Genomic DNA, 17,943 nt, shown 5'->3' with positions numbered 1-17,943 from the left:
AGTGTCACTATGTGGCGTTTAACCAGAAGTGTCATAAAAAAGCAAATATGAGAGGAAACACAAAAACTCATTGTTATTTTAGCATCTCTATTATTCATTTCACAATGACACTGATGCGATACGTCCGATGAGGCATTTAAAAAAATATTTTTGCAAAAAGGTTGGTATAGTAACGCGATTCTATGAGCCAAAGTTGTGTTTTCCTCAGATAATTCCATATAAGTACCTTGGGCAGGGGTGGGTAGTAACATGCTATATTTACTCCGTTACATTTACTTGAGTACATTTTTGGAGACAATGTACTTTTAAGAGTAGGTTTAATAGTGGGTACTCTTTACTCAAGTAAATTTACAATAAAAAATTTACTTTTACTTTGTTACAATGGGTGACATTCCTTACGTTACATTACTGGTTTTAATTAAATACGTTTTAATAAAGAAGTTATTTATTATTAAATTATTATTATTATTCTGTAATACATGTTAAATGTGTATTATGTAATGGAAAATTGGGGAGCAAACATCCATTATGTTGCATATGAAAGTAACAAGTTACTCACTACTTGTGTACTCTTTTAATTGGATACCTTTGCACTGTTAGTCAAATAATTAATAACATAATTACTTTTAATTCTTTCAATTAATTGTACTTTTATTTATATAGTATAGTTTTTGGCTACTCTACCCACCTCTGACCTTTGGACACTAACAAATTAAACAAATCAAGTCCCAAAGTTCAGCTTTTTGAAGTCAGGTCCACTGATCCTGACATCATGTGAACAAACGGACATCTACAGTAGTAGGATAAACCATCTGAGTAGCCTGGGCTCTCTAATGAATGGCTGCATTGTGTGCTAATGCTGGATGGATGCCATATTAAGCAGATGAAGTTGAATGCGGTGGGCCATCAGAATGATATGATGATGTCCGTGAGCTCAGTGAGGAGTGTATTCCAAAGCTGTGAGTCTGTGCACTTTTAACAGATGGAGCCCAGATGATACTTCCACTTTACAAGACCTTACACACACTTAACTGCATTGGTCCCCCCATTCAACCTCAGAGGAAGCTAAGGAATCAATCACTCCTGATGGCCACAAACTCAAACCTGCAGGAGACACTGGAGGTTTGAGGCACTGAGATCAGTATGTATACGTATTGATACAGAGAGAAGGCATCACTTTCTTTCCTTATGATTTGCAGTCTTAAAGTCTTAACCCTAACCCTTACGAAAAAGAGCTGATGAGGTAGTATGGTACAGTAATGTATCGGATGGTAATAACATGGTACTTTGGCAAATACCATGGTTATACGTTTATGCACCATGGTAATTATGTGGTACTCCAAGGTACTTCCAAGGATACCATGGTGCTTCTGTCCCATGGTGTACTGTAGGCTATGTCCAAAAAATAAAGTAGTAGTACAATGGGTGCCGAAATTGTCCAAATAACATGGTAGTGCTATGGTATCTTGACCAAAAAATACCATGGTAATATTTAGTACTTTTTTATAAGGGTATAAACCAGGGTTTACAATCCTTAACACTGGTTCGGATTGGCAGAGGGGAGACAAACCGGCTCATTCTGACATTCTCTCGACTGAATAAAGTTGCGATTCATGGAATAACTTTGCCCTGTGTATGTGTGTGATTATGTATTTATACCCTTGGGGCTTACCGTAGAAAGTGAATGCCCAATCGGAGCTTCAATGAGAAAATTAGTTATGTTCAATAAACAGTCCGTTTTGTCTGCAATTTCACCGTTTTCTACATTTTATTGTCAATTATCCTCATTTTAGTGTATTAATATCGCTGTGTCGTGCCACGCCTGGTGTAGACAGGCCAACTGTGTGTCACTGGAATCTTGTTGCGTCTGGTTAGGACAAGGAGTAAGCATGAGCTCAGGGGTTGTTAATATTTCACAAAAACCTCTGCAATGACCGTCAACTTCGTTGACTTTCCTTTGTCTTTTTGTCTGATTTTCAAATAAACTTTTGTTCAAACAAAGTTTGTAATGTTGTGATTTATCTTGGAGCTGGTTGGTTTGGTTAATGGATTTTAACTCTTTTATGAAAGATTTTATGAAATCGCTATTGAAAAAAAATAATTATGGCAAAAATACTTCCGGAACCAAGACTACTGTAAATATGGATGTGCACTTTTGTGCTCTATACCAACTTTGTAATCAGCAATTGCTTAAGGGAAAAGGGAAATCTACCTTCTAAACTTCTGGAGAACTTGTGATTCATAAGACATACATTTCATGAGGGCCAGTGAGTGAATGAACAGACTACTTGTAGCAGGCGATTTATCTGCCTCTCTTTGTGCCAGTTTAATAAAGCCCCAAGAGACCAATCAGATCAATGAGAGAGAGTTTATTATGCATGTAATGAAGTAACCATCTTCAATCGCTTGGGAAATACACTCAACATTGCAGTCACTTACAGCCACTTTGAACAGGTGTTTTTAATGGTTGTGAGCAAGCATTTTGATAAATGCCAAAGTTGTAAACTTTTATTGATTCCCAGCCAAAGATGTATGGATATTATCTTATCCTAATAGATTTGGAATATCTGTTCTGAATGATATTTTTAACTGAGTATATCTCAAAGGCTGATTGCCCACTTCCAGAGCAATGAGGCTAGACATGATATACAGCTTAATAATAACTGCCACATGGTAACAAATACAGGAAAAGGGGCACAATGGATCACCTTCCGGGCTAATTCCTGAACACGTTAACCAGACTGAGGCCAGGATATTTCTTATCCTCTCACTTAAAGTGATAGTTCACCCAAAAATGAAAAGTATCTTATTATCTTTACTCACATTCAAGCCATCCCAGATGTGCATGACTTTCTATTTTCTGGTGAACACAAAACATATTTTTAGAAGAATATTTCAGTTCTGTATGTCCTCACAATGCAAGTGAATGGTGACTAACATTTTGAAGCTCCCAAATGCTCATAAAGGCAGCAAAAAAGTAATCCATAAGACTCCAGTGCTTAAATCTATATCTTCAGAAGCTATATGATACTGTGGGTGGGTGAGAAACAGATACATATTTAAGTCCTTTTACTATAATTTCTCCTCCCTGCCCAGAAGGTGGTGATATGCACGAAGAATATGAATCGCCAAAAACAAAAGAAACAAATGTGAAAGTCAGAGTGGAGATTGATAGTAAAAAATGACTTGCATATTGATCTGTGTCTCACCAACACCTATTATATCTCTTCTGAAGACATGGATTGAACAACTGGAGTCTTATGGATTACTTTTATGCTGTCTTTATGTGCTTTTTGGATATTCAAAATGTTGGTACCCATTTAATTGACATTGTATGGAGCTACAGAGCTGATAAATTCTTCTAGAAATCTTTGTTCGCATTCAACAAAAGAAAGTCAAACATGTATGTGATGGCATGAGGGTGATTAAATTAAGGGAGAATTTTCATTTTAGAGTGAACTATCCTGTTAACACACAAATAAGTCCATCCTAAACACCATGCTGTTTTTACACAGTATTATATTTCTACCAATTAAAAGGAATGTCAGAGAAGTCATATAACACTTGGTTATTTCTCTGTAGCTTGGCTGCCGTACAATACGTTTATGTGTGTGATTGTCTCAATGTCAGATTCCTCTATAACCTCAACTTCCCGTAAACAGCTTCCCATAAACAGCCACCTTGTAGACACACATCCTCATTGTAAAACCCTTAAATACGTGTGCACACACATACTGGCAGCAGGTGCAAGACCAATGGGCACTGAATGAAACATCAAAACACCCTAAACCTCCCCGCACGCATACACAGTTAGCCTTGAACTTAACACTAAAGCTTTTACTACAGTCTTTGCACTATTCCAATCTGACAAGCATGCCTACTTGGGAATTGTCAGGATATACCCACAGATACAATCACAGCATCCTCAACCAAGGGTCTGCTGTACTCACTGACTTGCAAAGAGTTATAGCCAGCACTCAGCCATATATTCTCTTGCAGAGCAGACCTGTAGGTCTAAAGGCATACAGTTTAGCAGCCTTTAATCACTGCAATGTGCTACAGTAGCAATACAACGCAAACGCTTGCAGTATCTTACTGTACCTAAACGAACAACAGCAACAAATCAGTTCAGCTATGAGGAATAGTCTGCATTTACTGTTTCAATTACAATGCTTTTGAGAATGGTACAAAGGGTTTAAATTAACACTTGGTGAGCATCAAATGTAAGTAAACTTAAAAAAAAAACATTCTGTGTATTATGTTGTATAGTAAAATTTTAAGAATGATCATCTGAAATAGTGTTGTCCAAACTTTCAGTAGTCTGTACAATACTAATTTCGACACCATAGCAAACATATGTTAATTTGATCATGTGATACTGAACACACCAGTTAGTTTTTTTTATAATTTCATAATTATTTGCATAATTATAGTTTAATAATTATTATTATTTTCCAGATCTCCATGTTTTAAAGTTTTATTTAATTTCATCATCAAAATGTAGTCTAATCAATTAATTATTAAAACATTTAATATGTTAATGCATTTTTTTTAGAACGTTTATTCAACAGCAGTCTTTCTTGTGATAGATTGCTTGATTTATTATTATTACAGTTAATATTACAGTGTAAGTGTTTCATATGATTTCAGTTGTAATGCTGAGGGAAATGGTAGTCAAGTGAGCTCATTACTTTTGAAATTCCTCTGCCAGTTTGCCAGCAAGCAAATTAATAGCCTCCCTTCTTTGCACTGCACAATGTCATCTACTGTATACAGTACAGAAAAATTATAAACTCATACAACAGAAGACAATTAAAAATGATCAACTTTACCTCTGTATCAGAACTTCATTGAGACAAATTCAATGTACAGTATATGTCAGTATGATATACCATAGTCAACATGGTCAAAATACATAACATACAAATTGTCATACAAAAGTAACATGTGAAATGTCAGTGACATGCTGTATTTACAACTGAACTAGAAATGTCCCCATTTTTTCATTTCAGAAATCGAGTCACTTTTATTGAAGACTTTTATGTCACATCTGAAATCTCAGCTGTTTATACTGGTCTTTGAGTCTGACAAATGAAAATTAGGACACGGTATTGGAGTGTTTGGGTTTTAAATTACTGGTGTTTGTGTATGTGGTAATTTTGAAATGTTATGTTTAAAATGTTATTACTGTGAAGCACTTTGGTCAACTCTGTTGTTTTAAATGCTACATAAATAAAATTTGAGTTGAGATTGCTGCGAGGTTTACAGTGGATGAGTGCTCTGCTCTGTCATCTGATACAACGCAAATGATTCTCAATGTCTGATGCGTTTCCAGTGTTTGAAAGGTCTGATATATACATCCAAATTACGCAGCTCATCCACGCTCATCCAAAGATTGCAGCCGTTAGCGGTTTAATAAATCACACTAGGACATATCATGATTTTAATTTGATACATTTTCCATTTAAGTAACAGAGAACACATTCAAAATAAGCCTGTGAGCATTTTAAAGCAGTCATGTGTCAGTAATAATGCATGCTGGTACCGGATGGAGTAGGTGCTCGGTACCAACAGTACTGCAGAAACACTAGTATCATTACATCTTTTTTATTTTAGTATCGACTTGGTACCGAAGAACTTGTAATTTTGACAACACTAATCTGAACCATGCACATGTAAGTAAACTGAGCAAATCTAATATAAAGAACAACAAAAGGCCATCAAAGAAAATATCTGCCACAACTTCTAATGCAGCTTCTTGTGCATTTTTTTACGACAAATTTTAGTGGAAAATTTACATTTAGGATGTTATTACATATGTAAGATGTCTATTTCTTTCCTCCACAAATGTGACTACACATATGTTTGATATTTCTCACATTAAGCCACCAAAACAAAATTATGATGTTTCTGTGACAGGTGCAGTTTCACAGAGAAACAGAGATTGGCCTATATACATATACATATATATTTATTTTTTTCAGTGAGTATGTAATCACAAATAGTTAAAATAAATCAGTTAATATTTAAGATTTCTAAATGAACAAGTGAAATACATAAAAGAAGACACTTACCATTTGAGAGTGACTCTTGGGGCAACTGTTAATATCTTCTACCTTCTCATTAGCTGCAACAGAGAGACAGTGGAGTTAAATCTCTACAGCACACTGGTAAACAACACAAACACACCACAACCTCTGGCCTCTCCATCCACTGATTTTTGTCAGGATCAGCAATGCATTATGGGAGAGTGTGTGAATGAGTGTGTGCATGCTTGCAGTCTTGGAGAAAACGCTGAGAAAATGTACGGCTGTTAATTCATCAGCTGTCCATTGTGGCATAGGATCTGCCATTGTATGCTGAAGGTTCATAATACAGTTTCAGGACAGCCCAGAGGAGGGGAAAACAGAGCGGAAAGAAATAAGGAAAAATATAAAAGACAGACTGACACACATGCACACAACGCAAACCACTCTGGGCTTGATAAAGTGAACACATGGGAGACACATGCTTTAATAATGAAGAAATAGTGCTCAGTTCTCATGGTGCTGATTTCTAAAGCATCTAATTAAGTTTGACATGAGCATAATAGCTTAAAAAACATTATTTTAATTTATGTTTTACAAATATTTTTTTTTTCACTCAAATGAGCTGTGAAGATTTATTATCCTGCACTATGTGTATGTGTGTGCATACTTTTTAATTATAGTTTGTGAACAAAATTGTCCCCCAAAGTGAGCTACATCTGGCAGAATCTCCCTTTAGACACATTTTAAGAGATCATCAATTGATAGCATAGAAAGCTGAGTAAGTGCAAGTGTGTTTAGAGATATGGCTACACTTATGGGACCTGCCAAAGTGTTACCTGTTCCGGTCAGTTTCGAGTATTTTGCGGTAGCCCGAATGTACAATCCTCTGTCATCTTGAATGGTTACATTTCCCAATGCTGATACTCCAATATCCAACAGTATCAGGTAAGCGTATGTGCAATTACTCAGTTGGGTCTTTCAGCTAGTGATAAGCCTTAATGCTGAAGCAGTTTAACTGTATGTGGCAGGGCAGAGGGCGAGGCCGGGCCGTGATTCCGCACACCCGGCCCCTAATTAGGCTGATTAAGTCCGAGAGGGATAAAGGCAGTGTGACAGAGAAAGAGAGTTACTGGCAGCTATCAGACACATGTGTGTTGCTTGTCTTTTTTGCTTAAGTTTATTATTAAAATATTATTTATATTGTTAAGCCGGTTCTCGCCTCCTCCTTTCCATTGAACTGTGTTACACTGGCGCGTCAACCCAGGAAGGAGGAGGGATGTGCCGTAGTAGGGTCCTCGCCACTACATCCACCCCAACGAGCAGCCGCAGCCATCTGCTGGGGGACAGAGGAGCCCGGCCACCTGAGAGTGGAGGAACAGCCACCGACCACAAGGGGAGGAGAGGCTCCAAGCCGACCGCCTGGAGCAGAGGAGACCCATACCAGCCACTAAAACATGGCGGGGTCAGAGAACCGCCGACCGCGATGCTGATGTTCTGTACACATGGAATGTCTCTCGTCAAATCAGATTCTAGGACCGTAACTAACTGTTGAATAAGAAATATATCAAATTTTATTCAATTTTAACATCTCTTAATATTTTACTAAGCACAACAGAATTTTAACATAACCTGCACATATCTTAGCACAAATTCTGAAGAAGTTCACGTTGCGAAGAGGAATTTATGCAGTTGTTACGCATAATTGCAGATTGTCCTTCATCCAGTGTTTTTCCTTGTTTGCTCTAGTGTGTTGAGGAACAACATGCCTTGCTAAAACTGTGTATATTTACAGTTACTATAAAATAAAATAAAATATGGCCTATTGCAAGAAAATGACTTATTGGAGAAGAAATATAAAAGAGTGTCAGCGATACAGGGTTCGGGTTGGGTTCAGGCTTAAAATGTGATGGTACCGGTCAGGTCAGGTCAGGTCCCAAGGTCTCGAGGATGGGTCAGGTTTAGGCTTCAACTTAAAGGGATAGTTCACCCAAAAATGAAAATTATCTAATCGTTTACTCACCCTCCTTGCATATTGATCTATTTCTCAATAGATCTCTATTTCTCGCTTCAGAAGATATGGATTTAACTACCAGAGTCGTCTGGAGTACTTTTATATTGCTCTTATGTGGATTTTGAAGCTTCAAAATGTTGGCACCCATTCACTTGCATTGTATGGACCTACAGAGCTGAGATATTCCTCTAAAAATCATTGTTTTGTGCTCAGCAGATGAAAGAAAGTCATACACATCTTAGATGGCATGAAGGTGAGTAAATGATAAGAGAATCTTTGTGTGAACTAACCTTTTCATGTCTTTGCAGACCACTTCAATGGTGGCCAACATTTTTGAATAATGTACAGATTTTGTGGAATGAAATTGGTACTTTTATTCACCAAAGTGGTATTCAACTGACCACAATTTGAAAAAAGTAATTAAACTTAAACTACTTCAAAGAGGTCTCATAAAAAAATCCTCCATGTGCAGCAATGACAGCTTTGCATATCCTTGGCATTCCTGCTTTCAGTTTGTCCAGATGCTCAGGTGACATTTCACCCCACACTTCCTGTAGCACTTCTGACGCACCTTACAGTCTAGCTGATCCCCAAAAAACTCAATGGGGTTAAGATCCATAACACTCTTTACCAATTATCTGTTGACCAATAACTGTTTTTCTTTACCCACTTTTCTTTTTGTTTTTCAAAAGTGGCTATTTCTTTGCAATTCCCATAAGGTCTGCACCACTGAGTCTTCTCTTTACTGTTGTACATGAAACTGGTGTTGAGCGGATAGAGTTCAATTAAGTTGTCAGCTGAGGACATGTGAGGCATCTATTTCTCAAACTAGAGACTCTGATGTACTTATCCTCTTGTTTAGTTGTACATCTGGCCTTCCACATCTCTTTCTGTCCTTGATAGAGCCAGTTGTCCTTTGTCTTTGAAGAATGTAGTGTATACCTTTGTATGAAATCTTCAGTTTTTGGAAATTCTAAGCATTGTATAGCTTTCATTCCCCAAAACAATGATTGACTGATGAGTTTCTAGAGAAAGCTGTTTCTTTTTTGCCATTTTTGACCAAATATCGACCTTCAGACATGCTAGTCTATTGCATAGTGTGGCAACTCAAAAACAAACACAAAGACAATGTTAAGCTTCATTAAACAAACCAAATAGCTTTCAGCTGTGTTTGATATAATGGCAAGTGATTTTTGAGTACCAAATTAGCAATTTAGCATGATTACTCAAGGCTGGAAATGGGGCCTGTTTAGATTTGTTCCAAATAACTTTATTCAAATAGTGATTGTGCTGTTTTTTACATCAGTAATGTCCTGACTATACTTTGTGATCAGCTGAATGCCACTTTGGGGAATTAAAGTACCAATTTCCTTCAAAAACAGCTAAATCTGTACATTATTTCAAACTTTTGGCCGCCAATGTACACTGGAGATGGCCACATTTTGTAAATGTCCTCATAAATATTGTGAAACACATCAAAATCGGACATGTGAGGAGATTATCAGTGGTCCTCACTATTTGAGATGTTCATACATTGGTCAAATCATGCTTTGATTTAAATCTAATAATGTCAGCAAGACAAGGTACGGTAAATTATTTTGTATGAAATGTCTATGAGAGGTCCTCACTAGCACAACTTCAAAAGTCTGTGTGTGCTCTAACCTATTATCTGGATGATTTCTGCCAGCAGAACTCCATCGGGTATATCCTGAGTCAGGTCCTTAATAAGCCTCGGGCAGCCGGACTTGGCCAAGTAATGGTTTGCCCAATCAGTATAGATCTACAGGAGACAAGAAACAAGATTCTAATTAGGAAAAGCAAAATGGAAGACTAAAAAAAGGAAAACAACTACTTGACAGACAATTCAGACAGCAAAATGGAGACTTATGTCCTAAGAAGATAAGAAGCAAAGAGATTAACAGTTTTCTCAACTTCTCTATCTGTGGTCAGACTCAAGTTTGTTGAAAAAACTCAGTCAACATTGATCTTCCAACCTTGCCAAGCTGGTGAAAAGACTGCGTCAACACTGATCTGAAAAACTCAAAGAAAAACAGACACTATGGGTGACACATAGAAAGCAATGAGAAAGGAATAGGACATTTGCTCACAAATCTAACCCAATTTGTCTAACAATCTAACAAATTGACTTTTGCGTGGGCTAATTTGTCTTGAGAGGTAGATGTCAAAGGGCCAAACTATACTTAAAACCAGAATAAAACCAGCACCAGAATGGAAACAGCAAAAAAGTTAAAACAGCATGAGGGGACCACTAAATAGGAAGACCTTAGTTTTTGCTAAATATACAGGGTCCATTTGAACAAATGCAACCCCCTAGTCTCTCAACAATGTGTCTAGAAGATTCGTTGGATATGGTGTTCCTCAGGGGTCCTTCCTTAGACCTCTTAAAAAGTCATGTTGCAAATCTCAAAAGCTCTGCTGTTGCTGATTGAAATCCCAGAATTATGTCTCATAGTACAAGAAGAAAGTGGTTTTCCATTTCCCGCCCAAGTAAAAGAACCCCAGTGGAATGAGACACTCAACAGTCACATCTCCTTGCTGATGTAGCTGCCTGGATGGGGGTTTGGGGGTAACATCAACCTCAATCACAACAGTGTGCAAACTATACAATGATTTGAGGGGTTCAACTTTTAAAAGGAGTTTCGATCTGTACGTTTCTACGTGCAATCTGTTGAGATTCATCTAGCGCAGGAAAAAAAAAGCCAAATTAGCCAAATGCAAATAAACCAAATTAAATATTATATAAATTATATGATATACCAAATTATATTAGTGATTAGTTATTATAAATCTATAATAAAATGATGAACAATGATAATACTTATTTTTTGTCTATGTACCCTCCGATACGGCTTAGTGTTGCTATGGTTACCTCGTGAGGCAAGCGTTACTTTTGTTCTCGAATGCCTATTGGTATGTTAAAATAGATACTTTGTCTTAACAGATGATGTTGAAGAAAAATAAAAAACTTTTTTTGACTTCCTTTGGGAGGTCAGACTTCCATCCCACACACACTGCTTCAGATTAAAGTTATAGACTAAACACTTGACTGAAATATATTTAAAGTGGCAAAATTAATTTACACCCACAAACCTTGTAAAATTTCAAAGGAATTCTCAAATTACGTAGCTAGTTTCATTTTAGGCCATGTTTTAATGCCAAATGCATCATACAATTATCAAATATCTGCCACACTCTCTCACCACCTCAAACACATCCAATTATACACATTTCTGTCTCTTCCAGGGACCGTTGAACATTCCACTCAGAAATGCCACAGTTCAAATGTTCCGTCTGTTGTGGTTTCAGCATATAATGAGGAGTTATTAATGAGAATAGGGTAATGAAGATCTCCTTAGTCATCCTCCCACTTAAAAACGACACAACGTAAAAGAAAGCCATTAAAGGCTTCAGCTCACCACTCCAACCACAGCCACCTCAGAGACCTGAATAAACAAACAGCCACACCACCATACATACATGCCAACACCTCCAGTGGCGGCACACAAAACAGCAAAAAATTTACACATTTCTGCAGTGTCTACTGTACAAAGCCAGGAAAATTCTGCTTTGCCCTGTTGACAAGATCATCTGAAGCCAGCATGAATTTCCATTTATGCTGGTTCATTAGGGTTTGATGCTAGCTAGTGAATCTGATTACAGAAAAATTGCTGCTCAACCAGCATGGTTTTTCAGGTAAAACTTAGTGACAGTTTTACTGGTTAGTCTTGCTGGTTAAACTAGTTGAGATGCCTGGTATACACCAGCACTGACAAGTTACGTATGAAGTCAGAATCAGTTCCAGTTCCTTAACTAAAATCACCATGGGTGCTAAACAGTTAAAATATAAAAGAAAAAGGCTGAACTTATGGCTGGTTTTAAGCGTTTTGGGCACTTTTCAACTAAATAAGGCTAAACCCCAGCAATTTATCTTAGGCTTAGTTAAGTTTTTTTTTTTTTTTAACAAGGGATGTTTCTGTAATATAACCTCTCAGCATCCGAAACAGCATTAACAACGAAAAAGAAATGATGGTCTTCTCAATAGGATGGTTTAGTGAGTGGTTAGTTATTTTGGTTTACCGTGCATCCTACCAATGTAGGAGGAAGTCAGATTTTGAGTTTATGAGGTAAAGCTGGCACAGCAGTTGAAGGGTCAGAGAAACGAAGCAGAGCACAACAAAGTGATTCTCTGCAGCAGAACCATGTTCCCCTTTTCCTGTTTGATGGAAGGCTGGGAGAATTAGGGGTGCCGTAGTGTCACAGTTGTTCATGTGCTCGACAGGCAGAAAATGTCCATCTGCCCCTTTGAGAGGAGGAAAAGAGAGATCACTCTGTCTCCTTATTGCCTCCAGTGCCCAGAGATTAGCAAAGAAAGCAAGAGAGATGAGGTGAAAGTAACATAGAGAATGAAGAGAGCGAGAGAGAGAGAGAGAGAGAGAGAGAGAGAGAGAGAGAGAGAGAAGAGACCAACAGAAAAGCAGGAGACTACTGGGATTTTCATATTTGGAATTGTTAATCCATTGTCATTCAAAACTCTATGATATGATCCTGGGTTATCTTGTTTTATACTGCACATGGTTTACACTTGTAGACAACAATACTGGGTAGTCAGGTTTCAAGATTTCACAGTCTTACTGTCCATTTGTACTATAAACCCCAGGTTACCGTTCTCATATGCATATTTAAAAGCTTAATAACATTGATTAGACAAATTCAGCATGCATCAAGTATGTAACCTGTTTAAATAGCTGCTTGTTCTACTGTGAAAGTATCGTTGTGTAAATCTGTTCTGGTTGTCCTATTTTTTCTGAAATACTGCAAAAATAGGCCTACTATTGTTTCTGCAGCACTCCAGTTAACACTTTTGCCATCACTGTTCTGAATTTTAACCTTTTCCCTTAGATGCATTCCTAAACAGTGAATGAAAGTAGTTGCGAAAGTGCAAAGCCATGAATATTTAAAGTGGTAAACTTTGTTTAGTTAATGATTCCTTGTTTTGTTTCATAAAGTGTTGTGACGTGTGTGATATTTTGATGTTTAAAAATGTTCCCCTATCTCAAAAACAAGTAAGCCGTTCTCGAAAAAGTAAAAATATTGTGTCTTTGCAGCACTATCAAAAAATTATAGTTTGTTTGGGAATCTCAACTGGGCAAATACAACAACACTGGAACAACCAATGGTGTGAGTTTGGGGTGGGGCTATCAATTTTTTTGACCAATGGCAATGGGTTTAGTGTTTGGGGAGACCTTTTGAAAACAGTTATTATTTTTACAATTCATTTTGTTGACACAAGTGATACTGAATTGCATGTTTACTGGGCCTCTAGCACCACCAAATTGCAAAAAAAAACAACAACATTGTTTTCAAACAGCCTTTCGATCACGGTCCTGTTTTCCATTTATCGAACAAACATGTGGTCCGGCCCCCAACTTGCACCACTGGTTGAGTGGATGTTGTTGTGTCGGGTGTTATGCTTGAGTAACGAGGCAGACGAGGAGATGCGGATCCAAACGCAGTTTGAACTTTATTACGTGAACCAAACAGGAAAACACAAAGGAACAACCCACGATGGGGAAATGAAACATAAAATAGCGAATTAAACACGAGGTAAGCAACAGGGGACTCGAGGAGGAAACACACACCAGGTTGACATCAAACGACGATCGACAAAGACTGAACAAAGACACGGGGTATAAATACACAAACAAGGGAAAAAGGGGCCAATGAACGAACAGAACTCAAACAAGATAATAAGGTGATTAACAGAAGCAAACGGCAAACTAATGAGGGCAGGTGAAAACAATGACAGGGAACACGAACGCTAACAGAGGACTATGGAGTTACATAAGGGACTAAAGTGAAAACTAAGAAGTGCAAAAGTGACAAGATGGAAAACAAGAGGGCAACAGTGAAACAAGACAGGGTAACCATAACACAGCCCCCCCCTAAAGGATCGGCTTCCAGACGATCCTTAACAACAAATAACAAAAGACAAAAACCCACAAGAACAACATGAGGGCACCAGGGGCAAACAGACAGTCCAAGTGGGCACACGGGCAGACAGGCAGACCAGGGGGGCACACTGGGCAGGCAGGAAGTCCGGGGGGGAAATGAGACGGTCCACGAGGGCACAAATGGAGGTGAGACAGTCCACAGGGGCACAAGTGGAGATGAGGGTTAGGGGGCCAGGGAGGTATCGACTGGGCAGGGACAGGTTTCGATGGTCTGGGAGCTGGCCACCGGGCAAGGGTAGGTGCAGGAGGCCTGGGAGCTGGCCACAGGGTGATGACAGGTTTGGGGAACCTGGGAGGAGGCCACTGGACGGGGACTGGGTCAGGAGGCCTGGGAGGAGGCCACAGGACAGGGACCGGGTCAGGAGGCCTGGGAGGAGGCCACAGGATAGAGGCCGGCTTTGGTGGCCTGGGAGGTGGTCGTGGGCCAAGGGCCGGATCAGGGGACCTGGGAGGTGACCACGGAACAGAGGCCGGTTTTGGTGGCCTAGGAGATGGAGTGGCCACAGGGGAGGCCGGCGGCGCTGCGTGAGGCGGAGCCAAGGAGGACCTCTGAGGCGGAGCCGAGGGAGGTGATGGCTCAGAAGGCCCAGAAGGCGGAGCTGAGGGAGGCTCAGGAGGTGGAGCTGAAAGAGGCTCAGGAGGCGGAGCCGGGGTAGGAGGCTCTGCCGTAGGAGGCTCTGAGGGTGAAGCCGTCGAAGGCTTGAGTGGCTCGAGAGGCGGAGCCGGAGGAGGCTCGGGAGGTGGAGCCATAGGAGGCTCTGAGGGCGGAGCCGTCGAAGGCTTGAGTGGCTCGAGCGGCGGAGCCGCAGGAGGCTCGGGAGGCTCGGCGGGCGGTGCCGTCGAAGGCTTGAGTGGCTCGAGTGGCGGAGCCGTAGGAGGCTCGGGAGGCTCTGAGGGCGGAGCCGTCGAAGGCTTGAGTGGATCGAGAGGCGGAGCCATAGGAGGCTCTGGAGGCGGAGCCGCAGGAGGCCCCGGGGGCGGAGCTGCAGGAGGCTCGAGAGGCGGAGCTGCAGGAGGCTCGAGAGGCTCTGGGGGCAGAGCCGTCGAAGGCTTGAGTGGATCGGGAGGCGGAGCCGTAGGAGGCTCTGGGGGCGGAGCCGTAGGAGACTCAAGAGGCTCTGGGGACGGAGCCCTGGAAGGCTCGAGAGGCGGAGCCCTGGGTGGCTCGAGAGGCCTGGAAGGCGGAGCCCTGGAAGGCTCGAGAGGTTCGAGAGGCGGAGCCCTGGGAGGCTCGAGAGGCTTGAGAGACGGAGCCCTGGAAGACTCGAGAGACTTGAGAGGCGGAGCCCTGGGAGGCTCGAGAGGCTTGAGGGGCGGAGTCCTGGCAGGCTCGAGAGGCGGAGCCCTGGCAGGCTCGAGAGGCTTGAGAGGCGGAGCTCTGGGAAGCTCAGAGGGCGGAGCTCTGGGAAGCTCAGAGGGCGGAGCTCTGGAAAGCTTGGGAGGCTTGAGAGACGGAGCCCTGGAAGACTCGAGAGACTTGAGAGGCGGAGCCCTGGAAGGCTCGAGGGGCTTGAGGGGCGGAGCCCTGGTAAGATCGGAGGGCGGAGCTCTGGAAAGCTTGGGAGGCTTGAGAGGCGAAGCCCTGGAAGACTCGAGAGACTTGAGAGGCGGAGCCCTGGAAGGCTCGAGGGGCTTGAGGGGCGGAGCCTTGGGAGGCTTGAGAGGCGAAGCCCTGGAAGACTCGAGAGACTTGAGAGGCGGAGCCCTGGAAGGCTCGAGGGGCTTGAGGGGCGGAGCCCTGGTAGGCTCGAGAGGCTTGGGAGGCGGAGCCCTAGAAGGCTCGAGAGGCTTGAGAGGTGGAGCTCTGGGAAGCTCGGAGGGCGGAGCTCTGGAAAGCTCGGGAAATTCGGACGGCGGAGCTCTGGAAGGCTCGGGAACTCGGATGGCGGAGCTCTGGAAAGCTCGGGATACTCGGAAGGCGGAGCTCTGGAAAGCTCGGGAAACTCGGATGGCGGAGCTCTGGAAAGCTCGGGAAACTCGGAAGGCGGAGCTCTGGAAAGCTCGGGAGACTCGGATGGCGGAGCTCTGGAAAGCTCAGGAAACTCGGATGGCGGAGCTCTGGAAAGCTCGGGAAACACGGATGGCGGAGCTCTGGAAAGCTCGAAACTCGGATGGCGAGCTCTGGAAAGCTCGAAACTCGGATGGCGGAGCTCTGGAAAGCTCGGGAGGAGGAGCCCTGGGAGACTCGAGAGGTGCTGGCTCTTGGACGATCGAGGCTTCTGGTGCTGGCTCTTGGACGGTCATGGCTACTGGCACTGGCTCTTGGACGGTCATGGCTACTGGCACTGGCTCGTGGACGGTCATGGCTTTAGGCACTGGCTCTTGGACGGTCACGGCTACTGGCTCTGGCTCTCGGACGGTCACGGCTACTGGCTCTGGCTCTCGGACGGTCACGGCTACTGGCACTGGCTCTCGGACGGTCGAGGCTACAGGCGCTGGCTCTGGGACGGTCGAGGCTACAGGCGCTGGCTCTGGGACGGTCGAGGCTACAGGCGCTGGCTCAGGGACGGTCGAGGCTACAGGCGCTGGCTCAGGGACGGTCGAGGCTACAGGCGCTGGCTCAGGGACGGTCGAGGCTACAGGCGCTGGCTCAGGGACGGTCGAGGCTACAGGCGCTGGCTCAGGGACGGTCGAGGCTAGCGGCGCTGGCTCAGGGACGTCTGAGGCTAACGGCACTGGCTCACTGACGTCTGAGGCTACTGGCTCTGGCTGGGTTACCGTGGTATGTGCCGGCTTAGGTTCGCCGGGCGCTGAGGGCAGAGTCAAGGGGGGTTTAGGGCATGGGGCTGCGGCAGGCGGAGGCTGGAGCACAGAGACCACTCCCTTTCTCCTCTTCCTCCGGGCTGATGCGACTGGCGAGGCTGGGATGCTGTTCCTGGTCAGCATGGGTTCAGGCTCGCTGGCCGAGGTTGACGACGACTCAGGCTTGCTGATGGTAGAGGCCGTAGGCGCTGGTTCGCTCACTGTGACATACGTGGCCGCTGGCTCGCTCACTGTGACATGCGTGGCTGCTGACTCGCTCACTGTGACATGCGTGGCTTCTGGCTCGCTCACTGTGACATGCGTGGCCGCTGGCTCGCTCACTGTGACAGGCGTGGGCCCTGGCTTGCAGACCGGGGAAGGCGTGGGTTCTGGCTCGCAGACCGGGGCAGGCGTGGGCTCTGGTTTGCAGACCGGGGTAGGTGTGACAGGGGGGGCCCCGGACAGCTGAAGGGTCTCCACAGTGGGTGGAGGGGTAGGGTCCTCCTCCACGACACCCACGGTGAGCTGTGAGCCGCAAACTAGTAGGGTCGCCTCCAGGAAGTCGCAGAGCGTCCAGCCGTGCATTGCCTGTGGCAACCGCTCCCTCAGCGCCGCGTTCAGCTTGCCCCTAAAGAAGGCCACCAAGGCTGAGTCCGGGAAGTCTGAGACACTCGCCAGGTTCAGGAAATCGTGGATGTGGTCTTCAATGGGGCGGTCCTCTTGCTTTAAGCAGAGCAGATGGTAGTTTGCACGTTGGACTGCTGGATCCATGGGTGGGTCGATCGTTCTGTTATGCTTGAGTAACGAGGCAGACGAGGAGATGCGGATCCAAACGCAGTTTGAACTTTATTACGTAAACCAAACAGGAAAACACAAAGGAACAACCCACGATGGGGAAATGAAACATAAAATAGCGAATTAAACACGAGGTAAGCAACAGGGGACTCGAGGAGGAAACACACACCAGGTTGACATCAAACGACGATCGACAAAGACTGAACAAAGACACGGGGTATAAATACACAAACAAGGGAAAAAGGGGCCAATGAACGAACAGAACTCAAACAAGATAATAAGGTGATTAACAGAAGCAAACGGCAAACTAATGAGGGCAGGTGAAAACAATGAC

The 17,943-nt window shown here is 43.2% G+C and overlaps 1 protein-coding gene across 1 annotated transcript in view; it reads right to left on the bottom strand.

Annotated features, from left to right (window-relative positions):
• Nucleotides 1-17,943, bottom strand: part of nav3 (neuron navigator 3) — a 194,946-nt gene that overhangs the window by 124,724 nt on the left and 52,279 nt on the right. The window contains exons 2-3 of the mRNA XM_052120471.1: nt 9,703-9,820; nt 6,075-6,127 (exon numbers count right to left, since the gene is read on the bottom strand). Of these exons, the coding sequence (XP_051976431.1) occupies nt 6,075-6,127; nt 9,703-9,820 (171 nt within the window). The remainder of the gene's footprint in view (nt 1-6,074; nt 6,128-9,702; nt 9,821-17,943) is intronic.

This window comes from Xyrauchen texanus, chromosome 47 (genome assembly GCF_025860055.1).
Source record: "Xyrauchen texanus isolate HMW12.3.18 chromosome 47, RBS_HiC_50CHRs, whole genome shotgun sequence".
Classification (NCBI taxonomy): domain Eukaryota; kingdom Metazoa; phylum Chordata; class Actinopteri; order Cypriniformes; family Catostomidae; genus Xyrauchen; species Xyrauchen texanus.
The sequence above is the reverse complement of the archived record's forward strand: the minus strand, read 5'-3'. Positions and strand labels throughout refer to the sequence as shown.